The 26,011-nt window shown below is 40.4% G+C and overlaps 1 protein-coding gene across 1 annotated transcript in view; it reads right to left on the bottom strand.

Moving 5' to 3' along the window:
• Positions 1-400: 400 nt before the first annotated feature.
• CDK7 (cyclin dependent kinase 7) overlaps positions 401-26,011 on the bottom strand; it is a 34,465-nt gene continuing 8,854 nt past the window's right edge. Inside the window, exons 4-12 of the mRNA XM_070743249.1 lie at positions 23,518-23,585; positions 19,549-19,617; positions 17,552-17,662; positions 16,788-16,906; positions 10,939-11,038; positions 7,461-7,547; positions 7,223-7,372; positions 2,525-2,672; positions 401-941 (exon numbers count right to left, since the gene is read on the bottom strand). Coding sequence (XP_070599350.1) covers positions 916-941; positions 2,525-2,672; positions 7,223-7,372; positions 7,461-7,547; positions 10,939-11,038; positions 16,788-16,906; positions 17,552-17,662; positions 19,549-19,617; positions 23,518-23,585 — 878 coding nt within the window. The 3' untranslated portion in view covers positions 401-915. The remainder of the gene's footprint in view (positions 942-2,524; positions 2,673-7,222; positions 7,373-7,460; positions 7,548-10,938; positions 11,039-16,787; positions 16,907-17,551; positions 17,663-19,548; positions 19,618-23,517; positions 23,586-26,011) is intronic.

Here is a 26,011-nt window from a genome sequence, read left to right on the forward strand (position 1 = left end):
AGCAGAAGGCGGTCCCTGAGATAGTCTGGTCTGGTGCCATGAAGGGCTTTATAGGTCATAACCAACACTTTGAGTTGTGACCGGAAACTGATCGGCAACCAATGCAGACTGTGGAGTGTTGGTGTGACATGGGCATATTTGGAAAAGCCCATGATTACTGTCACAGCTGCATTCTAATCCCCCCCCCCAACTAAACCTGACCCATAGGATAACCTTTCCTTCCCCCATTGCAAATTCCTGAATCTGCTGGCCTTTAAGAATGCTTTGAAGACTCAGTGACCCATAATGATATATGCACCTCTTGTAACGATGTTTTTGTTAGTTTTGAATGGGAAGCATAAAATTATTATGAAATAAATAAGTACACATTTTTCCATGTACATTCCAGTAATCTCTTTGATTTCATGTTATTCATTGTTATGTCTTTATTTCAATCCATTTTTTAAAAATTCTACATACTTTTTAATTCAACATCTGCTCAACATCATGTCTTCAAAGTACTTGAGTTTCTGCTTGGTAGTCTGTTTTCTTAAGCAGCTTTATCCTATATACTGAAGCATATTGTTAGAACAAAATATTTTGGCCTTGTCTCTGCCTAACAGGGATATTTGGAAAAAATGAGTTTCATTTCTAATCTTTGCATTTGCAATTTATAACTTTTCAGTTCATTCAGCTGATTGTTCATGTATTTACACTTAAAACATTTGTACACAACACATTACTTTTTTGTGTTTTTATTTTTTTTAAAAAAAGTAATAAAATACATGGTTGTTGTTATATATTGAAATACTACATACATATTACATACATTTACAAACTTCTCCTATTTTTAATTGACATCTCCCAGTTCTCACATTTGGTCTTTTCAGATACCATAGCAGCAGAAATGTTCAAGATCCTCATTTCTAATAGTTGTCAAAAAACCAGTTTTTTGGGTAATCCTGGGTGGAAAAAACACATGTATCATATTTTTGTATATTAGTTTAGCATATTGCTATGTCCTGATCCTTCTCAAACATTTATTATAGTTATGTATTGTATTATGCTGCTCTGAGTCCTCAGAGAGGGGCGGCAGACAAATTAATTTAATAATAATAATAATAATAATAATAATAATAATAATAATTTATTAGATTTGTATGCCGCCCCTCTCCGAAGACTCGGGGCGGCTCACAACAATAATAAAAACAATGTTACAGTGGAACAAATCTAATATTAAAAGAGAAAAAGACATATAAAACCCTATCATTTAAAACCAAACAACACATACATACCAAACATAAAATATAAAAGCCTGGGGAAGGTGTCTCAGTTCCCCCATGCCTGGTGATATAGGTGGGTCTTGAGTAATTTATGAAAGACAAGGAGGGTGGGGGCAGTTCTAATCTCCGGGGGAGTTGATTCCAGAGGGCCAGGGCCGCCACAGAGAAGGCTCTTCCCCTGGGACATTGTTTAGTCGACGGGACCCGGAGAAGGCCAACTCTAATTAATTAATTGTTGGGAAAATATAAAGTACAGGTTTTACTATTCCCAATCTGAATGTGGAACTGTGGGGATGAGGAATTTCTCTTCTGATTTTTAAATAAAAAAGACTATATTCAATAAATGCAAGTACTCTTTTGCTATATATCAGTATCCTTGTGAAGTCCAATATAGGCTGTGATAAAATTCTTTGCTGCCTGAACAATTCCAGTAAATATTTTCTAGTTTTAGGGCTGTAATCTCTAGATTTTCCCCATTTGTGAAATATAACCAGTGATGGGTTCCTACGGGAATGGTCAGGAACACAGTTCCGGTAGCAAAATTTGGAGCTCCACCCCAGAGCACCCAATTTGCACTGAAAGATGTTGAAAATAAATGCATAAGCCACGCCCACAGTGTGGTAGTAAAAATTTTCATAGCCCATCACTGAACATAACTCATTGAAACTGAATCTCATTCAAGCAGAGCATGGCTACATTTCTCTTACATAATCTCATACAAATAAATCTAAGTCTTTTAGGGTTTTTTTGCTAAAAAGCAGTCTACGAATGTTTAAATAAAAACATTTTAAATAATGGTAACACTAATTCAATTCTTAAACCAAGAGTGGCAAACATACTTTCCTGCCCCCTTACTTTGGATAAAATGCAATATATGTTTATTTTAAACATTAGAATTATGTAGTGAAATGCGCTTTTGTGCATGAAAAGTAAAGATGACTGTGTGATCAAAACTCTGTCCCTATTTATAGAATATGGAGACTTTGACCACACAGTTGCAGCTGCAATTATGATTTCCATAAACTATGTGGGTGCCCATGGATACGGTAGTTATGGTATCTGATAGATTTAACTTCAGACATGGAGACCCAATGCCTAACTTTGGGCCAATCAACCCTCTTAGCCCAATCCACAGGGCTGTTATAGAAATAAAATTAAATAAGATCTCCATATAAAAACCCTAAATTTCTGGGAGAAAAAGCAAGATATAAATTAGTTTAATTAACAGAAGATCTAAGACACACAACTGATCATAATTTTACCTTGATCTTTTCCATCCGTCCTTTTCCTTTTTAAATTACAAACAGGATTTTGTTGCTCTTTCAAAGCCTCTGCAGGGCAGTTGGGTCTTGGCAATTGACTTCCAGGTGTCGGTGCTGGTCGATTACTAAAATATTCATGTTTCAGTGCCTGAAAGGCAAAAGAACAGAATAAGTTGCATCTTTCAAGCAACAGTTTTCTCTATACAAGCTGTATTTAGCATGTTTGGTTGTATGGACTTCGGTTAATTAAAAGTTTTTGCATGACTTGGAAAGAAATATAATGGTAATAAAAAGAGAATAGAATGAGAAGTGGTACAGGAGTTGAAAATGGTGTCACTGTAAAAGTAAAAAGAAGGCAATAAGATGTCCAACGTTAGTAAGTTAATAGCTTTGGTATACTTAAGAACATGTTGCCAACATGTGTTGCAGTCAGACTTGGAAAGTCTGGATTTGTTTGGATCAGCTAGGAACATAGATTTATCATACTAACTCAGCCTCCAGTAACTTTGTACCCTGCAGGTGTATGGGCTATCCAGGTAGGGGTAGTACCTCTGGTGTAGGGCATGTCACGTTCTTTTATGGCAGCTCATTTACCTTTGGTCCTCACCTGTCACTCAGCTTTCACCTGTGGCTCCTAGTAGCCGTAGCATGCACAGTGTCCAGACCCTGGGCAACAGCTTCAACAAGCTGGCCAAACCAGGTTGAGAGTAGCCGTTGGGTCATTGACCTTCGGTGAGATAGGGACTTGAGGGGCTTGTCTGACATGAAGCAAATGCCATCAATGTTCTAGAGGATGGCGTAGATTAGAGCAGAAGTCAGTGAGAACAATTTCTTGGGCATGGTTGAAACCAAGTGTGCCCTTTAGTGATGAAAGACGGGTCTGTATAAAGGACTACCCTGTCCAAGTGGAAAAGACATAGGTCTTCTCTTACCGAGAATGTCCCTATTTCAGAAACCCATCTGGCCAAGGTGATGGCCACCACCAGGAAGGCTGTCTTGATGGAGAGAAATCGAAGGGAGCTGTCTGTAGGGGTTTGAATGGCAAGGAGGTAAGTGAGTTTACCTGTGAACTACTGGAGGTCTCAAACTGGTGGTACCTCTGAGAAACCTGCATATATTCAGATGGTAAGCCAGAGATCACAGGTTATCCAACTTTATGACAGTTGACAGATCCGTGACTTGACGCTGAAGCGTGCTAGCTGCAACTACCTTTTGGAGGCCTGCTTGAAGAAAAATCAGGACTTGCTTGATGCAAGGAGTCAAAGGATTCAACTGAAACTGTCTGCAGAAAGAGCAATAGGCTGACCATGTGGAATTCTAAATGTGCCTCGTCAACCCCCATCGAAAAGCTTGGATGGTGACTATGTCCTCTGCCCTCAAGAGGTCCCCCTCAAGTGCCAGACAGTCAACTGGAGCCATTGGGGCTCTGAGTGGAGTAGTGTTCCTTGGCTAAGAGAGATTCTGGAAACTGACTCGCCAAGATGGGGATATCAAAAGCTCTACTAGATCTGCATACCAGGGTTGACACGGTCAATGGGATGCAAAAGGAGAATTTCTGCACCCTGCATCAGCAACTTCTTAATTACCCGAGGTATGAGGGGAAGAGGGAGAAATGCACAGAGCAATCCCTGAGGCCAAGGACTGCGTTGACTCCTGCTCCCTGCATTGGGAACCTGGAGTAAAATCTTTGTACTTGCATGTTGCTGGGGGTAGCAAATAGTTCCACTTATGGATGTCCAAACATCCAGCAAAGGTCCTGTATCAGAGCAGGGAGACGCCATTCCACTGGGTCTACCTTTGTTCGGCTCAGCCAATTCTGCAGGTTGTGAATTCTGGAGATGTGTTTTGCCCAGAGAGACAGGATATGGGATTCCGCCCAACAACCTATGCTCTCCGCTTTCTGCATGAGGCGCCTCGATTTCGTTCCTCCCGTCGATTGATATGCAAATGGGCCAATACATTGTCCGTGCAAGATGGATGCAAAGTGCCGCAGAGCTAGCTTCATTGCTCTTAGCCCCAGGAAGTTGATGTTGGCGTCTGACAGTTCCGCCTGTGACCAATGTCCCTGGGCCCATAGAGATCTCAGGTGCTCTCCCCAACTGAACAGGCTGGCATTTCTTGAAACTTGTCACCCTGGCCGGTTCCAGAAAGGAGCATCCTTTTAACAGCGCCAGGAGGATCACCAGGTGAGGGAGTGGAACACCTAGGGTGACACCGAGACTGGGCAGTTGGAATGACTGTTGTCGTGAATCCTGGTATGGAAGGAGAACCCACTGGAGCAGTCTAGAATGGAGCACGCCCAGGGAACTATTCCAAAGCAGGAAATTAACTTGCCCAGAAGTTGGGAAAGCAAAGAGACTGGAACCCATCGTAACTTGATGCACTTTCGTAAAGAGAGAGATGATACTGATCTTGCGGTTTGGAGATAGGAACACCTTGCAATTCACCGTGTCGATGATGGCCCCAAGGTGCAGCAGAGAGGTGACTGGTGTCCGGTGGCTTTTTGTGAAATTCACCGAAAAGCTGTGGGCCTGTAACATTAAGATGGTATAACGGACGTCATCCTGGGAACTCTGGAGGAATTTTGATTGAATTATAATGTTGTACAAATAGCATTGGAGATGTAGAAGATGAGCTTGCAGGGTTGCTTTCACTAAGTCCAACAATTTGGTAATTGTTCTGGGGCTGAGGACAGGCTAAATGGTAGGGTCCGGTCAGAGTTGGGCAGCAAGTGGAATGGCATGGAACGCTGTTCCACTGGCGGAAATGGAGCTGTGTGTGCAGCTCTGTCACCGCCTGCTGTGCACGCGCCTTGCATGCGAGATTTGGCTTCAGTGCATGTGCAGCAGCCGAATCTCACCGCCCCAGTCAGGAGCAACAGCGCCCCCCACTAGGTGGGCCCTGATAGCACGGCGCATGTCTGGCAGGTGTGGAGCGCTTCTGCCACTGCTGCTGCTGCTGTAGCCGGCCTGTGGCTGCAGGGTTGGGTCCTGCGAGCCACGGCGGTAGTCAGCCCCACCCTACACTTTAGCTTCCTGCGTGGGTGCAGAATTGTGGCCCAAAGAAGTCCCACCAGGGAGCCACCAGCAGGAAGAAATTCTCCAGGAAGTAGAGCAGCTCATCAGGGAGACTCTGGTAAGCGGGCGAAGCAGGTGATGGAGGAGTGTTGTCTCCCCGATGAGCTGCTCTCCTTCCTGGAGGATTTCTTCCTGCTGGTGGCTCCCTGGTGGGACTTCTTTGGGCCACAATTATGCGCCCATGCAGGAAGCTAAAGGGTAGGGTGGGGTTTACAAATCCTATCCTGAGCCTGGATAGGATTGTCTGCAAGGCCCAAGTATCCGAAGATGTGGCCTCCCATTGGGCGGCAAAATACTGAAGCCTGCTTCCATTGGGAAAGTCCATAATAGAGTCACTTGGACCTTCTGAATCCTCCGGATCCAAATGGAAAGGACATTTGGACTGGGAAAAGGAGTGGCCTCTGACTCTGTTGTTGAATCTGTCTTGATGGTTGGACTCCTGGTAATACGACCTCTGGGATTGGGGACCCCCAGAGGTTTTTTATGGTTTCACAACTACATGATGTATCAATTATTTATCTCCCAATGGTCCCTTTTCTAAGGGTATTGTGATACAGCATGTATGCCCCCAAAAGGCAGAGTTTGTTATACAGTGCCATAGCATTCCTTTTATCATTCTCACAGAAGCAGCAAGATCTTTATACAACAAAATATTTTGTATAAAATCAATGCAATACAAAACAATTACAAAAGAATAGTCTGCACAAAAGAGATATGGTTGTTGCAACTATGGTATAAACCTCATATTTTCTGGCAGGCCCTATAGGACTGAAACACATTTCTAAGTATCTATGCCATGAAAAACTTTTAGTGTGACCTGAGAAAAAAAATTAAGACCACAAGAACAGCTGCAGCACATAATTAGACATTCCCAGTCTTAAATAAAAATAAAAATAAAGGTAGCTTTATCTGGAAACATTTGTTCCTATGTAATTCTCAAGAAACGGTTTTGGAAAAAGGTCTGAAACATTTTGCTAGTGTTGATTAAAAAACACACCAAACCAAGATTTTAAAACACATGCTTTCAATTACAAATATAATATGGGAATAAATTCAGTGGTACTTGCATCTTCTTATAATAAATTCTGTTGCAAGCGCTCTAGCTACTTGTGGGGCCTCAGAGAAAGGGAAGCTATTGGTTCCGTGCCCATTCTTCTACTTTGCAATTTGAGCCAAGGGAGAAATTGTTTTGCCACTAAGTGCTGAGAGGTCCAGTATCTTCTTTCTGCAGGCAAGATACAAACCTTGCTTCCTTCTCTCTCTTCTCCATTGCTTAAACTGCTTTATCTGACTATTTGCTTGAGTTGGTGGCCCTAGATTTTGGCTGATGAAGTCCTGCCTTGCAATTTGGTTTGGTTGAATTACAGCCAGCAGCCTGATTCAAATTGGCCTTTCACTTACCATTTTAATTTTAGCTTGAGAATTGGCTGTCGGAAGGCAAACTAAAGGTTATTAACTCACTGATAACATCATAAACAAACTCATTGCCAAGAAGAAGACTTGAAAAGGGCAACAAGCATGGGAGATGTGGGTTGTTGTTTCTTAACAATAAAATAAGGCAGTTTTCCCAACAATTTTGTTGGAATACACTACCAGTAATTTATAAGAGTAAGTTAATTACCTGGCTAGCTGTGAACCTAGTACAAGGATCAAAATGAAATAAGCCTTGCAGCAATTCCAACAAGTCGTCTCCAGCAGCACTGAAGATGTGCTGTAATGGCATTCCAGGGAAACTTTTAAAAGTAACATAATCTGGAAGATTTGTCATACCCTGTTGGAAGAAAAGGAAACAAATATAAGAATGGAATGATGGTCTCCCATCCATAAATACAATTTCATTCTTCGGCCAATCAACTTACAGGCCATTGCTCCTCTGTTGGCGTACCAAGGGTTTCAAAAATCTTGGTGAGCTGATCCAGATCGGAATCTCCTGGCAAAAATGGAACCTATAGTAAGATTAGATTAGATTAGATTAGATTAGACTAGATTAGATTTATTGGATTTATATGCCGCCCCTCTCCGCAGACTCGGGGCGGCTCACAACAATAGTAAAAAACAGTACATAGTGACCAATCCAATGCCCACCAATCCAATTACAATTTTAAGTTGAGAAATTCATAAAACAATCCCAATATATATAAAAAACAAGCACACAATCAATCAGACAGCAAACAACATGGGCAAGGGGGAGATGTTTTAGTTCCCCCATGCCTGACGGCAGAGGTGGGTTTTAAGGAGTTTACGAAAGGCAAGGAGGGTGGGGGCAATCCTAATCTCAGGGGGGGAGCTGGTTCCAGAGGGTCGGAGCCACCACAGAGAAGGCTCTTCCCCTGGGTCCCGCCAGACGACATTGTTTAGTCGATGGGACCTGAAGAAGGGCGAACACACTGGGACTCAAAATGTTTAATGGTTTCGCTTTACAAGTCTCAGGGTTTCTGAGAAATAAATTCAAGGCATGGCAATAAATCCTCTACATTGTGATGCTTTCTTTTTTTACAATAATTGGAGAATAATTTAATTCCATACAGATGAGAGGGAGGAGAAGAATGGGGAGAAACCCTGGAAGAACGGAGAAAAAGCTTTGAGCAATCTGTTCACTGCCTCATCAAGTGGGACATGAGAAAGAAATTGGCGAGAGGAAAGACAGAGCTTCCCACTCCAATGTGGCTCAGACCCCATCCATCATTAGTATCAACTGAAGGAAAGCAACCCTAAACATGTGAAAATTCTTAGGTAGAGCGCTGGTGAGACCACATTTGGAGTACTGTGTTCAGTTCTGGAGACCTCACCTACAAAAAGATATTGACAAAATTGAACGGGTCCAAAGACGGGCTACAAGAATGGTGGAAGGTCTTAAGCATAAAACGTATCAGGAAGGACTTAATGAACTCAATCTGTATAGTCTGGAGCAGTGATTTTCAACCTTTTTTGAGCCGCGGCACATTTTTTACATTTACAAAACCATGGGGCACATTGAGGGGGGGGGGGGGGCTAAAAAAAGTTTGGACAAAAAAATTCTCTTTTCCTCCCTTTCGCTCTATTTCTCTCTCCCTCTCTCTCCCTCTTTTTTTCTCTTTCTCTCTCCATCCCTCTTTCTTTCTCTCTTCTTTCCTCTTTATTGCTCTCTTTCTCTCTCCCACCTTCCCTCCCTCTCTTTCTCTCTCTCTCTCTTGCTTTCTTTCTCTCTTGTTCTCTTTCTCTCTCTTGCTTGCTTTCTCTCTTGTTTTCTTTCTCTCTCTCTTGCTCTTTCTTTCTCTCTTGCTCTTTCTCTTGTTTTCTTTCTCTGAGCTTCGCGGCACACCTGACCATGTCTCGCGGCACACTGGTTGAAAAACACTGGTCTGGAGGACAGAAGGGAAAGGGGGGGACATGATCGAAACATTTAAATATGTTAAAGGGTTAAATAAGGTTCAGGAGGGAAGTGTTTTTAATAGGAAAGTGAACACAAGAACAAGGGGACACAATCTGAAGTTAGTTGGGGGAATGATCAAAGGCAACATGAGAAAATATTATTTTACTGAAAGAGTAGTAGATCCTTGGAACAAACTTCCAGCAGACGTGGTTGGTAAATCCACAGTAACTGAATTTAAACATGCCTGGGATAAACATATATCCATTGTAAGATAAAATACAGGAAATAGTATAAGGGCAGACTAGATGGACCATGAGGTCTTTTTCTGCCGTCAGTCTTCTATGTTTCTATGTTTTGTGGACATACCAAAGATGATTGCAGAGTACTTTTCCTACCCCCCCCCCTTCATCAAGTGTGACTGACCTTTACCTTCAAAGCAGCTCTATTTTAATGGGCTGCTGGGCCCTGAAATAATAACACTGAGGAACAATTAAAAGTGTTGGTTATGAACTATAAAGCCCTCCATGGCATCGGACCAGAATATCTCCGGGACCGCCTTCTGCCGCAAGAATCCCAGCGACCGGTTAGGTCCCACAGAGTTGGCCTTCTCCAGGTCCTGTTGACTAAGCAATGTCGTTTGGCGGGACCCAGGAGAAGAGCCTTCTCTGTGGCGGCCCCGACCCTCTGAAACCAGCTCCCCCCAGATATCAGAGTTGCCCCCACCCTCCTTGCCTTTCGCAAGCTCCTTAAAACCCACCTCTGTCGTCAGGTATGGGGGAATTGAAATTTCCCTTCCCCCTAGGCTTATAGAATTTATATATGGTATGCTTGTATGTATGAGCGGTTCTTTAAATTGGGTTTTTTTAGATTGTTTTAATATTAGATTTGTTTACATTGTCTTTTTATATTGTTGTTAGCTGCCCCGAGTCTTCGGAGAGGGGCGGCATACAAATCTAATAAATACAAATACAAATTTGTAACACAATTTCTGTTGAGTTTGATTTTTGAACTTTTTTATAGTTAATTAGGCATGCTGGTTTCAAAACTGCAGTTAGTTTTCTTCTACCATGTCAATTTTTTTTTCTACACCTTATATATATATAATATAGTTAATTAGGTAACATGAGCATCAAATTGCATTTTTTACATAACCATCTTGCTAATTTCCCAGCAAATCTTGGTGCAGTCAGTAATGAGCAGGATGAGCGATTCCACCAAGATTTGAAGGTCATGGAGGCTCGGTATCTAGGTAGATGGGATGTACATATGATAGCTGACTATTGTTGGAGCATCAAATGAGAATGTCCACAGATTAAACACTCCAGAAAAAGCTATAAGCTATTTTTTTAACCTTAATATGTATAATTACTGCTTGATAAAAAACCAACTATTTGTATGAACACAATTTAACTTACAGTAACTATTATTTATTTATTTATTTATTATTTAGATTTGTATGCCGCCCCTCTCCGAAGACTCGGGGCGGCTCACAACAGAATAGAACAAATCATAAATAATCCTGTAGCTTAAAAGGTGGACGTGATAGACAAAAACTGTGGTTATTTTTGGATCCAGAGGCCAAACATTAGTTGGAAACAAGTCACAGATTCAAGACAATGAAATTGCTGTTCCCCAGTATAATAGTTTTAGTAATGAGGATGCTGTGCCCTGCTTAAGGTATCACCAGGGGTATCAAACTCACGTCAACAGTCAGTTAGGTTGGGGTAATCTATAAATATAGCTAAATAAATAAGATTCTTGTATTTCTTATGGTGGAAGGAATAACCTTCAGGATCAGTCTGTATCAAAACAATGGCTAGATAAAAGAAACCTAAGTCAGGGCAGAACTGTAACCTAAGAAAATCTCTCCGTAAAGGCTCTCCCTAGTTCTCTCTTATTTGTTAACACCGACAGATTGAACAATGGTGCAAGAAGTGAAATTTAATCTGTCAATCACATTCAGTCAAGGCCTCTCCTATATTTACCCTTAGAAGCAATTCCGCCAAGATGCAGCCTACTGCCCACATGTCCACACCCACGCCATACATTCTAGCTCCAAACAATAGTTCGGGTGCTCGATACCACCTGTAAAAGAGGTAACAATAGATTATATTGTTTTTCTTCAGTGAAGAGACTTATATAAGACTGAAGGTACAAACCTGTCAATTTACAAGTTTAAAACAATATAAAGGAGAAATGCAGAAAAAACCCCAAATATAAACAATGAAATCTATAAAAAAAATCATGTATGAGTAATATTTAGGTCCCACAGAGTGGGTCTTCTCCGGGTCCCGTCAACCAAACAATGTCGCTTGGCGGGACCCAGGGGAAGAGCCTACTCTGTGGCGGCCCCAGCCCTGTGGAACCAACTCCCCCCAGAGATTAGAATTGCTGCCACCCTCCTTGCCTTTCGTAAGCTGTTTAAAACCCACCTCTGCCGCCAGGCATGGGGGAACTGAGATACACTTTCCCCCTAGGCCTTTAAAATTTTATGCATGGTATGTCTGTATGTATGATTGGTTTTTATATAATGGGTTTTAACTGTTTTTAATATTGGATTATACTGTTTTGTTACTGTTGTTAGCTGCCCCGAGTCTGCAGAGAGGGGCGGCATACAAATCCAATAAATAATAATTAATAATAATAATAATAATAATAATAATAATAATAATATATTCTACCCTGTTTCCCCCAAATAAGACATCCCCTGATAACAAGCCCAATCGGGCTTTTGAGTGCACAGCAATAAGGCCAAGCAATTATTTCAAGGTTCAAAAAAAATATGACAGAATTTTATTTTCAGGGAAACATGGGCAGTAAATCTTTAAAAGTTTATCATGGTATGAGATATTTTATATCTTTTTCACAATCAAGATATGTGGAAAGAGCGAGTAACTACAAACTTGTTCACTTTGTCTTTGCGGTTGAAAATATTTCTTTAAGTATAGTCCTTTCCTAAAGATTAATATTTTTAAATTAACTTGAAAAATATTTTAAAACATTGAAGAAAAAGTAATGAAAATATAATTAATTCCATTAATACCAAACCTTCAAAAGCAAAGTTTCTAAAAAAAACCACCTGGTTTTAATTCAGCTTAAATTCACCATTAGGCTGAATGAGTCCTAAATGTAATTATCTACATTAACAATAAGGTCAATTTTGAAGTAACACATGCACTGAAAATTCTTAAAATAATTAAAGTTATTGGTAAGTTGCATGGAAAAGATGCATAACCACTGTTGTTAGCCGCCCCGAGTCTGCGGAGAGGGGCGGGATACAAATCCAATAAATAATAATAATAATAATAATAATAATAATAATAATAATAATGATAATAATAATAATCAGTTCTCATTTTCACACAGCTGAGTAGGTATGCAGCAATTGGCATATTTCCTTTTATCAACTATCTATTTACTCATATTTCTTCCATTTCCTCCCATGTCCATTCTTCACCCCACCCAAATACAAAAATGATCTTTCCCACACTCAAAACCACTCATCACCACTCTTGTATTCTTCATTAATTCTTTCAATTCTTCAACACAATCACATTAATCATATTTTTAGATTTGTACTTTCTTTGCCAAGTGCATATGAATACATTTATGTTTAACCACATATTCAAAACAGACTTGTTTTCTAACTAATTCTCACCATCTGCTCTTCCAATTCATTTTTAGGTCACCTCACAGACCAATGATGGTGAACCTTTTCGGCACTGAGTGCCCAAACCAGAAAGCACATGCATGCTTGTGCATTTGTGCATGTACTGGAGTGCTGGAAACTCAAAAACCAGGTGGCTGGCGCGCATACGCATGTCCGAGCACCAGAAAGCAGCTGAAGATCAGTTGGCTGCATAGTTCCCTCTAAGCTGAGCAGTGAGCAATCGCTCACTTAAAAATCATCATCAACTCAGAGTTTTCCAAACCTGCCCAGAAGCCGAGAGGGAAAGAGTGAGAGGGAAGGAGAGAGAGAGGAAGAGAGAGAAACAGATAGAAAAAAGAGAGGAAGGAAAAGAGAAAGAAAAAGAATGGGAGTAAGGAAGAGAGAAAGAAAATCAAAATCTAGTTTGAAACTAGCTCAACTATTTAAGTGGCATTTTGATATTGATAGAGTTGCCCTATTATGAGCTCACTGTTATAGACACACAGTACAGTATTTTATTTTGAAATTCTCTGAGGCAAAACAGGGTGGGTTTTTTGTTTGTTTGTTTGTTTGTTTGTTTATTTATTATTTCTGTGCCGCCCAGTCCCGAAGGGACTGCCGCTCAGACACTATACTTTTCCGCCCACACCCCCAAAAAATTAGAGGGAACACTGGTTGGCTGGCATGCATATACCTGCTTTTTGGCCATTCCAGGCCATTTTTGGGCTATTTTTAGGCCATTTTCCAGGAAATGAAAAATTGCCTGGAAATGGCCCAAAATCCAGCCTGAAAACTGCCCCAAAATGGCCCAGATGTCAGGCTGGCTTCAATCAGAATTCAAGGAAAATAAAACCCAGAGTCCATTTTGAACTTCAAAAGTGAATTTTACTTAAACGCACAAACACACACACATCCAATTTATATGCTGCCCATCTCACTTTCCAGAGATGTATGATATACATAAAGATGTTTGGAAATGTTATGGAATGTATGGAAATAAAGGTCAGTTATTGAATATTTTATGTATGGTTTGTATGAGATGTATGATTGTTTTTTATATTAAGGGTTTTAAACTGTTTTAATTATTGAATTTGTACTGTTTTTGTTGTTGTGAGCCACCCCGAGTCTTCGGAGAGGGGCGGCATACAAATCTAATTAATAATAATAATAATAATAATAATAATAATAATAATAAATCAGAACTGAGAGGATCAGAAGCAAAGCAAAGATGGAAGAAAAAGGCGCGATAGTTGCCCATATAAAAAAATCCCACTTGCCCCCCCTTTGGGAAATGGCCAATCCCAATTGTCCGTCTTTGTCAGGTGGACACATCTTCACCCCTGCGTCATAGAATGCAGCTTCTAACAGACTTTTTTCTCACTTCTTCTCACGGAGAATCGAAACTCATCTTGGCCCTTGCCAGAGAACTGAAAGTTATCAGGGCGCCTCCAGAAATCTTCCTCTCCCAAATCTCCCATCCCCATCTCCGTTTCTTATGACAGCCGAAGCATAGTATAAATAAATAAATAATAAATAGTGGACAGCATAGTTTCCTCTAAGCTGAACAGTGAGCAATCGCTCACTTAAAAATCATCATCAACTCAGAGTTTTCCAAACCTGCCCAGAAGCCGAGAGGGAAAGAGTGAGAGGGAAGGAGAGAGAGAGGAAGAGAGAGAAACAGATAGAAAAAAGAGAGGAAGGAAAAGAGGAAGAAAAAGAATGGGAGTAAGGAAGAGAGAAAGAAAATCAAAATCTAGTTTGAAACTAGCTCAACTATTTAAGTGGCATTTTGATATTGATTGAGTTGCCCTATTATGAGCTCACTGTTATAGACACAGTACAGTATTTTATTTTGAAATTCTCTGAGGCAAAACAGGGTGGGTTTTTTATTTGTTTGTTTGTTTGTTTGTTTATTATTTCTGTGCCGCCCAGTCCCGAAAGGACTGCCGCTCAGACACTATACTTTTCCGCCCACCCCCCCAAAAAAATTAGAGGGAACACTGGTGGAGAGATGAAACATAGCAAGGCTGACACCAGAAAACAGCCTGCTTTTTGGGCATTTTGGGAGGCATTTTTCAGCGCTGCAGAGACCTGCTGACCAGTGCACACGTGCGCACCAGAAACCAAAAGAGCAGCTGGCGACAGCATGCGTGTCCACATAGAGGTCTTTGCGTGTCACCTCTGCCATGCGTGCCATAGGTTCGCATTCACAGTGATGGACCAATAGTTTTTTTAATACTTTCCTATTGCGGTCATCCCATTTGTTATTTATAATTTAACAAAATAATTTCTTCCTTGTTTGTATTCATTTAAAATGTTGCCTGATTTTATCCAAAACTATTTTTTTATAATTGTTAAGTGGAATATGTCACCGTAATAATGTAACAACAACAATCTATGGTTTTCTACTTTCATACACACAACACATTAGGTTACTCCAATTCATACTTTTAGAGATATATTTTAGTCTTCTGTTCATAATTAAATCCATACTATTTTCCTACATGTAATTAACTGCATTCTCTAAGTTTAGCCAACCTTTATTAAATCCATCATCTTTCTCTTACTTGCATTGACACATTCTTTCTTTCAGTTATTAATGCATGCTTTGTATTACTTATTCTCCTTACATTTCAAACACAATCTTCCATATGCCATGGGCATAATTAGATGGGCTCATACCATCGCTTTGGTCCTTGGAGACTTTTCTGCAGCATTATTTGTAAGACAGAGATGGTGTAATCTAGTTATCAGCCACAGTTATACCATTGCCACATAGTGTAATTTCTAAGTGTAGGGAAAAGTCATTTTTGGTGCATTTTACCCAGTACGCCAAAGCACAATCATATACATGGTTCATTCCTAGCATGCTCACATTATTTTCTGTAAGCCAGGATCTTTATTGCAGAGACTATCTTGCAAGCCAATGTACTATTGTCCATTTCTTACAAAGTAGTCATGTGAAAAAGTAATTACATCCATGTAAAGGTGAAATAAAGGTGAATTGAACAATAACAGCAAACCTATGAAATGGACTTTTAAACATTTTTTAATTTTATAAAAAGATATTAATCTGTTTAAAACTAATAGGGCAGGAATCTAAACCTCCCAAATCAGTATCATTATATATACTGGCAATGAGAAGGAGAGGAAATAATGATTAAAATATTCATCTATCCCAGGATCTGAAAATATACTGCTCAAAAAAATAAAGGGAATATTCAAATAACACATTTGAAGATCCAATATTTCATTCATTTAAAGATCCAAATGAATGAAATATTCTCATTGAATACTGTACTTTGTTCTGTACAAAGCTGAATATTCTAACAACAAAATGAAATAGATTGCCAATCAGTGTTGCTTCCTAAGTGGATAGTTTAATTTCACAGAAGTTTGATTAACTTGGAGTTATATTCTGTTGTTTAAGTGTTCTCTTTATTTTTTGAGCAGTATATATTTCATATTATTATTATTATTTATTAGATTTGTATGCCGCCCCTCTACGTAGACTCCGTAGATATTATACTACCATTATAAATTAAGTTCTGTTTTTAATGTACTGCTATGTAATTTATTGTATTTGTATGCTGCTGATGTGGAATTTTGTGTTTTTACTTTAGTATTACACTAAATAAGTACCGGAAACATCTTCACTGTCTGTTTTTCTGAAATGCTTTACTTAGATAGGCTCTTTTCTTTATCTCCAAAACAAGAGAATCCCCCCACCCCCAGTAACTATGATACAGTCCATCCTTCTCTAAGGTATGACCAGTGATGGGCTGCTGCTTACACGGTTCGGTGCACCATCCCTGACGCACATATGCTACTGCGAGAGAGTTGGCTTCTGCGCATGTGCAGCAAACAAAATCTTATGTGACGATGCTCGCGCAAGTGAGATTTTGGTGATTTTGACTGGTTTTTTGTTTCTGCGCATGCATTAAAGCAAAAATATTGGCACAAATTGCCAAAATCTCTCTTGCATGCATGTCCACACATGAGACTTCGCTTGCTGCACATGCTCAGAAGCTAAATCTCACCACTGGACACGCCCACAACGACCTCGGAGAGCACACTGGTAGCACTGAAGACGAGCACCCCTTCACTAGCTATGACTATACAAGCAAACAAAGTGATTGTAAGAATAGCTTATTAGTTAGTATACGTTGAAGTTTCCTTCCTTACCTTGTGACTACTTGATGTGTATAAACTCTGTTTGGGCTTCCAAAAGATTTTGCCAAACCAAAATCAGCTAGTTTTAAAACTCCATTTTCATCCAGCAACAAATTATTTGGCTTAAGATCCTTGAAAAGAGAGTGAGCACAATGATAGGAGTATGTAATATTCAAATGAAAATACTTTCTGTTTAGAAAAGGAGTAACTTTTACATTTATAAAGGGAATAAATTAAGATACCAAAACATGTACTGAGAAATAGGTTTGCAGGCAGCAGATTATGCACATATGTGATTGAACAACCAAACAGAAAAATAATACCTAAACTTTTGTGCTTATTTCTCTCTGAAATGTCAAGTCCATAATGTATTAGAAATGAATAAAAATTGAAGACAGATATTTTTACACTAATGATCAGTTTGTTATCTGTTATGTCTCTTTATGTTGGCGACATAATATGTTTTTCCACCACTGAAGGCATTCTGAGAAAGTTATGAAAACATACCATAAATCCAAATGATATATTATTTGAAAGTATTGGCTATGTGAGAGGTATCATATTTTCAGAAAGATCACCATTGTCTATTAGGACAAAAATAGCAGTATGAATGCAAACTATTTGGACAAATAAATACAATTTTATTTAGATATTAGCACTTTAGATTTAATTAAGGCCAAGACAAGGAATTTATAAAGAGCTCCATCATTTTAGTCCCTCGATTCCTGTTCACTGTTGAATGGAAGTACATTCATTTTGTCTCTATGCTTACTTACCCTATGAAGAATCCAGTGTACGTGTAAATATTCTAATCCCTGAAGTGTCATCAGCATATATGCTTTGATGTGGGAAGGTGTCAAAACAAGACTAGTGTCCTTTATTATAACCTGTAAATCAATATATTTTTTATAAATTGCAACTACTTAATAACTCAGTTTACACATGTCTGCGTTCAAATACAGAACAGACCAATTCAGATAGTACAAAGCTTCATGGGAATAGTAGTGAGGAACAACAAACCTGAAGGTTTCTGGAATGATGAATACTTTCCACCTCAGGCTTAAAGAAGATTAATTCTTCAAAGAATTAAATATTGTATGTTTTTGTGAAATCTCTATGGTGCTCCCACAAGATACCGGGAGTCATTGCTCACAGTCACTCATGCCCTCATCACCTCAAGGCTCGACTACTGTAACGCTCTCTACATCGGGCTACCTTTGAAAAGTGTTCAGAAACTTCAGACCGTGCAGAATGCAGCTGCGTGAGCAATCATGGGCTTTCCCAAATATGCCCATGTTACAGCAACACTTCGCAGTCTGCATTGGTTGCCGATCAATTTCCGGTCACAATTCAAAGTGTTGGTTATCACCTATAAAGCCCTTCATGGCACCAGACCAGACTATCTCAGAGACCGTCTTCTGCTGCACGAATCCCAGCGACCAATTAGGTCCCACAGAGTGGGTCTTCTCCGGGTCCCGTCAACTAAACAATGACGCTTGGCGGGACCCAGGGGAAGAGCCTTCTCTGTGGCGGCCCCGGCCCTCTGGAACCGACTCCCCTCAGAAATTAGAATTGCCCCCACCCTCCTTGCCTTTCATAAGCTACTTAAAACCCATCTCTGCCGCCAGGCATGGGGGAATTGAGATACTCTTTCCCCTAGGCATTTACATTTTATGTATGGTATGTCTGTATGTATGTTTGGTTTTAATATTAATGGGTTTTAATCATTTTTATTATTGGATTATTATTGTACGCTGTCTTATTATTGCTGTTAGCTGCCCCGAGTCTCCGGAGAGGGGCGGCATAGAAATCCAATAAATAAAGAAATAAATACTAAGCTATAACCTGGAGTTTACAGACTCCAATGGTTAGAGTCATACTTTAAATTAAACCATAACGTGACTTGCCCCGTTTTGATTTAAGTAAATGGTATGAACTGAGTCACAAAGTTCAGAATGATTAACTCATAGGACATCAGTTTGTCTTAACTTAGTATCACTGATATCTATGGCTCTCTGCCAAGCATGATCAAGCTGACTCAGTTTGTATTTAACAAAAAGTTAATAATAATAATAATAATAATAATAATAACAACAACAACAACAACAACAACGTTGGAAGGGACCTTAGAGGTCTTCTAGTCCAGCCTCCTGCTTAGGCAGAAAACTCTACATTACTTCAGAAGAATGGTTATCTGAAATACATCCCATTAGAATATTTTAGATCTAATTTAAATGAATAACTCCTTAAGCAATTTACTCTGATAAAAGCACTATCATTTTCAGTCTTCTATTTAATGAACGTATTACTTTTTGGACTATATCAAATAGGTGGTTTTGCAGTATGACTCAATTATTTTACTTGCCTTCAGAATAATGGCATGTACAGTACATGTTTCTTATATGACCTCTATTCCTCTAATCGAAGAAAAATGAATTAGGGACAGAATGTATTTCAGTTACACATTCTTAGACTTTAAAATAATAAGATATCTCAAAAGGGTTCAAGACCAATTAAAGTTGAAAGAAGGAATAAATGATACCTGAGAAGTCTTATGAGAGATATTTTCAAACATAAAACAATCATTAGGTTTATTTAATAAATCAAGTGACATTCTACTTTTCTATACTTTTTCCTTTCCCCCCCTGTGACTTTGTGACTACTCCCCATGAGCTTTGATTACTCACAGTGATTATGATTATTGACTATGTATAAAGAATGAAACTTGCCTCTACAGGAACCAGTAGGAAATGATTGGTTTAAGCAGTCTTACCTCTAGATCAGTTTCCATAAAATCAAACACTAGACTGATGTTTGATTTGTGTCCAAATGCATCAAGAAGCTGGAAGAAAAAAACACATTTAAATGTTTCCTCTTGTTTCTTAAACGGAAATGGGTCCAGGTTTAAATAAATTCTGAGGAAAATCACCTGGGGTGTCTTCTTCCTGCTTGGTCAATTCACAAGCAGTGTTAGCTAGTTGGGATGCATGCCAAGATTGCTCTAACTACTCTTACCTTTCTACAGTGTCCCAAAATGATACTGGATCCAGCAACCAGCTGTGTCCAGGAGTGCTAAGCTAGGAATTTTTTAAAATGAGGAAACACCCATACATTTTCCTCACCAGCTGACAACTTCTGAAAGACATCAAGTATTGTGATGGCTCTGCCATATGTAGGGAATATTAACAGTAGAATACTAATCTTAAAGTGTGTTTGAGTCTTAAAGAGAATTATCTCATTGCTTTAGAAATATATACTATATTTTATTTTATTAATGCTTGTTAATGTTTTCTATATCTTACCTTGTTACTATGTATATACAGTGATACCTCGTCTTACAAACGCCTCGTCATACAAACTTTTCGAGATACAAACCCGGGGTTTAAGATTTTTTTGCCTCTTCTTACAAACTATTTTCACCTTACAAACCCACCGCCGCCGCTGGGATGCCCCGCCTCCGGACTTCCGTTGCCATTTTTGTGCTGCTGGAATTCCCCTGAGGCTCCCCTCCATGGGAAACCTCATCTCCAGATTTCTGTGTTTTTGTGATGCTGCAGAGGAATCCCAGCAGGGGAATCCCAGCAGCGCAAAAACGGGCGCTTCACTGGCGATGGAAGTCCGGAGGTGGGGTTTCCCAGCGAGGGGAGTCTCAGTGAAATCGCAGCATCACAGAAACACAGAGGTCTGGAGGTGGGGTTTCGAGGACTTCAGTGTTTTTGTGATGCTGCGATTTCACTGATGTTCCCTTCGCTGGGAAACCCCACCTCCGGACTTCTATTGCAAGCGAAGCGCTCGTTTTTGCAATGCTGGGATTCCCCTGCAGCATTGCAAAAACACAGAAGTCTGGAGGTGGGGTTTCCCATGGATGGGAGCCTCATGGGAATCCCAGCAGCGCAAAAACGGGCGCTTCGGCTGGCAAAAGGGGTAAATTTTGGGCTTGCATGCATTAATCACTTTCCCATTGATTCCTATGGAAAACATTGTTTCGTCTTACAAACTTTTCACCTTAAGAACCTCATCCCGGAACCAATTAAGTTTGTAAGACAAGGTATCGCTATACAGTGATCCCCCGCTCGTTGCGAGGGTTCCGTTCCAGGACCCCCCGCAACGAGCGGGTTTTCGCGAAGTAGCGCTGCGGAAGTAAAAACACCATCTGCGCATGTGCAGATGGTGTTTTTACTCCCACAGCGCTAGCGAGGAACCGAAGATTGGGGGCGGCGCGGCTGTTTGCCGCCGGCATGGGGGGCTTCCTAGCAGCCCCCCAAACCCGGGTTGGGGGTCCGGGGGGTGCTGGCAAGCCCCCCATGCCGGCGGTGACATTTTAAAATAGCCGCGCCGCCCCCAATCTTCGGCTCCTCCGCGCTGGCTATCGGCGCTTTCGAGCTGAGTCCGGGAGCGAATTCTCTTCCGGACTCAGCTCAAAAGCGCCGATAGCCAGCGCTAGCGAACGGCTCCTCCGCGCTGGCTCTCGGCGCTTTCGAGCTGAGTCCGGGAGCGAATTCTCTTCCGGACTCAGCTCAAAAGCGCCGATAGCCAGCGCTAGCGAACGGCTCCTCCGCGCTGGCTCTCGGCGCTTTCGAGCTGAGTCCGGGAGCGAATTCTCTTCCGGACTCAGCTCAAAAGCGCCGATAGCCAGCGCTAGCGAACGGCTCCTCCGCGCTGGCTATCGGCGCTTTCGAGCTGAGTCCGGGAGCGAATTCTCTTCCGGACTCAGCTCAAAAGCGCCGATAGCCAGCGCTAGCGAACGGCTCCTCCGCGCTGGCTCTCGGCGCTTTCGAGCTGAGTCCGGGAGCGAATTCTCTTCCGGACTCAGCTCAAAAGCACCGATAGCCAGCGCTAGCGAACGGCTCCTCCGCGCTGGCTATCGGCGCTTTCGAGCTGAGTCCGGGAGCGAATTCTCTTCCGGACTCAGCTCAAAAGCGCCGATAGCCAGCGCTAGCGAACGGCTTGTCCACGCTGGCTCTCCGCGCTTTCGAGCTGAGTCCTGGAGCGAATTCGCTTCAGGACTCAGCTCGAAAGCGGCGAGAATGAACCGCGTGGGCGGGCGAAGGGCGGGCGGCAGCGAGGAGTTTGCGTGGGCGGTGGGGAAACTCCTCGCTGACGCCAGCAAGAGGGGGAAGACCCAGGGAAGCCGGTTGCCATCTACGCATGCGTGCCCATAGAAAAAACGGGCACGCATGCGTAGATGGTATTTTGACTTCCGGGTTGAAAAATAGCGAAGTACCCTGTTCGCAATGGTTGGGGACGCAATAAACGGGGGATCACTGTATTCTGAAAGGCAGGATAAATTAAAATAAATAATACATAAACCAGAAACAGCATTTTTGACTTCTTGGTATGCTAGCTCAATTCAGATATCGAAAGGAATGTTAAATTATGTGCTGGCATTATACTGTACTTCAATAAATAAAACAAAGTTAATCCTTCTGCTCTATCTTTACAGATGTTTGCTCTTATCTTTGACATTTTGAATATGTTATAATTTTCTAAGTCACACAGAGCAGAAACAATATGATGAAAAGCTCCACTCATTCTATCTCAAGCCAAAAAGTTAGCAGGAATAAACCAATGTAAGCAGCCTAGTTTATATAGTACAGCAGCAAAGATGAACTTCTTTTCTTTAACCTGCTTAACTTGCAAATTTTAATAAATTGTGTAACAGAACCATAGTAGCGAGATAATGGTAGGCAATACCGGTAAAACCCTGGGTCATAGGAGTGATTTCTGTTGATCTAAAGATGAAATAGCTCAGCACATTTGCAATTGCAAAAGGTCCTTAGGTATTTTGCTTATCTGAGCAAAATAACCAAGCCAAAAGATTAAAACCACATTCCTGCAGTCAGGTTTCATTGTGAAGCTATAAACTAAGTTCTGGATTGTACTCAGCACTGTCTTTCATTTTTAGATTCTGGAGCAGAGAGAGAGGCAAGAGAGAGAGATTACAGTAATCTTTATGCAACAAGCAGTGTTCCCTAAATAATAATTTTTCTTCTTTGACTACTCCAAGCTATTTTCTTTATAATTTTGATAATTACTGCTGCATAGTGCTACTAGTTTTTGCCCATACATTTATTAACACTGTAATATGTGGTATATGTAGAGATTTAAGATTGCAAAGTTCTTTGAAAACTGAAAGATGTTTTTCAGTGTCTTGAGTTTCCTTGAATAGAAAACTAGAAAACTATAAGCATAATAAAGACATTTTCAGCTTTTTCAGCAAGTAACCAAACCAAAAATTCAGCTCATGGGTTCATAATTAACAGTATTTAGCAATAGCACTTAGATTTATATACCGCCCCATAGTGCTTTATAACATTCTCTGAGTAGTTTATAATTTTAGCATATTGACCCCCAATAATCTAGGTCCTTAATATCTGAAACCAAGGGGTTCATTTCTATTAGAAGATTACAATTCTTTTATTGCAATATATATGGTTTCTTCCCACTTTAACATACCGGTATTCAAGATTTACCAGTAACTGAACCATGCCATTTGCCTCTTTCATATCATCCTAACATACTTAGAGTACATGGGTGAACAGAAAAGTGCCACAGGTAAATATCTTATATAAGAATGTAATGAATTAAGCCTAATACACAAATGGCTTTTCCAAGTAATTTTTACCTATAAACTTTAGAAGATTGATTTTTCTGGAAATTCTCATAGAAATAATAATTTCTACCAATTATATTGACAGCAAGCTAATAGCATAACAAATATTACGTAATACTTCATACTTACTCCAATAATATTTGGATGGCTAAGCTCTTGCAGCAGTTTTATTTCTCGAAGCGCCGTTCTATTTATACCTTATTTGAAAGAACATAAAATTAAAAGACTTTGAGGTACCTTGTATATTTAAAATACTGCATTAATAAGGAAGGCTCAATGCTGATACTTCTGTTTTGATTATTTATGTACACATGTGTAATAGTGTAATGTCCATATGAAAATCTATTTGATGTGATCAGCCCTCTTAGAAGGACCAGACTCCTGTTGTGGACCTTTCTTCTATATCTCAGAAGAAAACTTCCCCAAATAAGAGTTGTACAGTAATTGCTTTATGTTTCTAATTTAATCACTAGAATTTCCAATTAAAAAGGAAGCAAGTTTCAGAGAGATTCCTATAATTTCCTCTCTGTATTAAGTGGTGAATTACAGGAACTAGTTTAACAGTATCTTAAAGCAGTTTCAGGATGAACAGATTAAGCATGGCATGAACTTTCCTCATAAAATTTACACAAGCACACCATTTTTGAATATTCCCATTTACCATATTTTTTGCACTGTAAGACACACCTGACCATAAGATGCACCTAGGTTTAGAGGAGGAAAACAAGGGGAAAAAATTAGGCAGAGCCTGAGAGGACCACAGATAGGTGTCCTCTCGTGTGCTAACTCTGCCTATTGATTCCTGCACTGCCGAAAAGAGACAGAAGAGGCGGGCAATTACAAATACAGAAGTGGCGGGGTTCAGCTTTGTAAAAGGAACCCGCTGCTGCAGCCTGTCTACTATTCACCAAAGGACTGGCATCGGTCCACCGATGGGGACCCCTAAGGTAATACACTTCACAGTCTGTAATACAATATTCTCTCCATAAGACACACAGATATTTCCACTCATTTTTTTTTGGGGGGGGGGGGAAGTGTGTCCTATGAAGCAAAAAAATACGGTATACCCAAGATTCACTCAAATATATTACAGAAAAAAGAGTAGAATTACATTTCACATTCTTTGCACCCTGAGCAGTGTTCCCTCTAATTTTTTTTTTTGGGGGGGCGGAAAAGTATAGTGTCTGAGCAGCAGTCCCTTCGGGACTGGGCGGCACAGAAATAATAAACAAACAAACAAACAAACAAACAAAAAACCCACCCTGTTTTGCCTCAGAGAATTTCAAAATAAAATACTGTACTGTGTGTCTATAACAGTGAGCTCATAATAGGGCAACTCTATCAATATCAAAATGCCACTTAAATAGTTGAGCTAGTTTCAAACTAGATTTTGATTTTCTTTCTCTCTTCCTTACTCCCATTCTTTTTCTTTCTCTTTTCCTTCCTCTCTTTTTTCTATCTGTTTCTCTCTCTTCCTCTCTTCCTCTCTCTCTCCTTCCCTCTCACTCTTGCCCTCTCGGCTTCTGGGCAGGTTTGGAAAACTCTGAGTTGATGATGATTTTTAAGTGAGTGATTGCTCACTGCTCAGCTTAGAGGGAACTATGACCCTGAGTCATGAGGGAAAAACTGTTTCCAGAAAAGGCTAGATCCCTATACATTTTTCCATGTGATGCCACACTTCCTCCAAAATTCATTGTTTCTACAGTAGGTTGTGATGGAGACAAAGAGAGATTAGAAAGATAAGAGCTTATTTTCTATGGGGTAGAAAATTAGGTGCCCATATCTATACTGATACACTTTAGAATTTTAAATTTCCTAAGCATCAGTAATCAGAGTACAAAAAAATTACATGTATCTTTATTATCTGTATCCACAATATTACTGCACTGGCTCTCTAATAATTGCAAAGTCAACAGCATGTAAACAGCCTGACATAGTCTGGTTCAGACATCAGCTACTCCCAATATGCAGTAAATCTTTAAGATTAATTTCAAAGGCCATATTGTTCATTCCACCTGATTCTGAATTTATTTATTTATTTATTAGATTTGTATGCCACCCCTCTCCATAGACTCGGGGCGGCTCACAACAGAATAAAACAGTTCACAGCAAATACAATAATTTACCATTTAAAATATTTTAAAAATCCCCATTATTAAGCAGACATATGTACAAACATACCATACATAAATTGTATAGGCTCTGGGGAGATATCTCAGTTCCCCCATGCCTGACGGCAAAGGTGGGTTTTGAGGAGTTTACGAAAGGCAAGGAGGGTGGGGGCAGTTCTAATCTCTGGGGGGAGTTGGTTCCAGAGAGTCGGGGCCGCCACAGAGAAGGCTCTTCCCCTGGGGCCCGCCAACCGACATTGTTTAGTTGACGGGACCCGGAGAAGGCCCATTCTGTGGGACCTAATCGGTCGCTGGGATTCGTGCAGCAGAAGGCGGTCTCAGGTGAACAACTTAAATAATGTTGTTGATCATGTCATCTGAGGTCCCCTGTTAGTAAATAAGATCTTATTCTTTACAAATTCATTGTAGGTGAGTACGTGAATGCAACGTGTATTACTGAGACCTGGATGGCCAAAGGCAACAAAGTCACGCAATCAGTGATTTCTCACTTC

The sequence above is a fragment of the Erythrolamprus reginae genome, chromosome 2 (assembly GCF_031021105.1).
Source record: "Erythrolamprus reginae isolate rEryReg1 chromosome 2, rEryReg1.hap1, whole genome shotgun sequence".
NCBI lineage: Eukaryota > Metazoa > Chordata > Lepidosauria > Squamata > Dipsadidae > Erythrolamprus > Erythrolamprus reginae.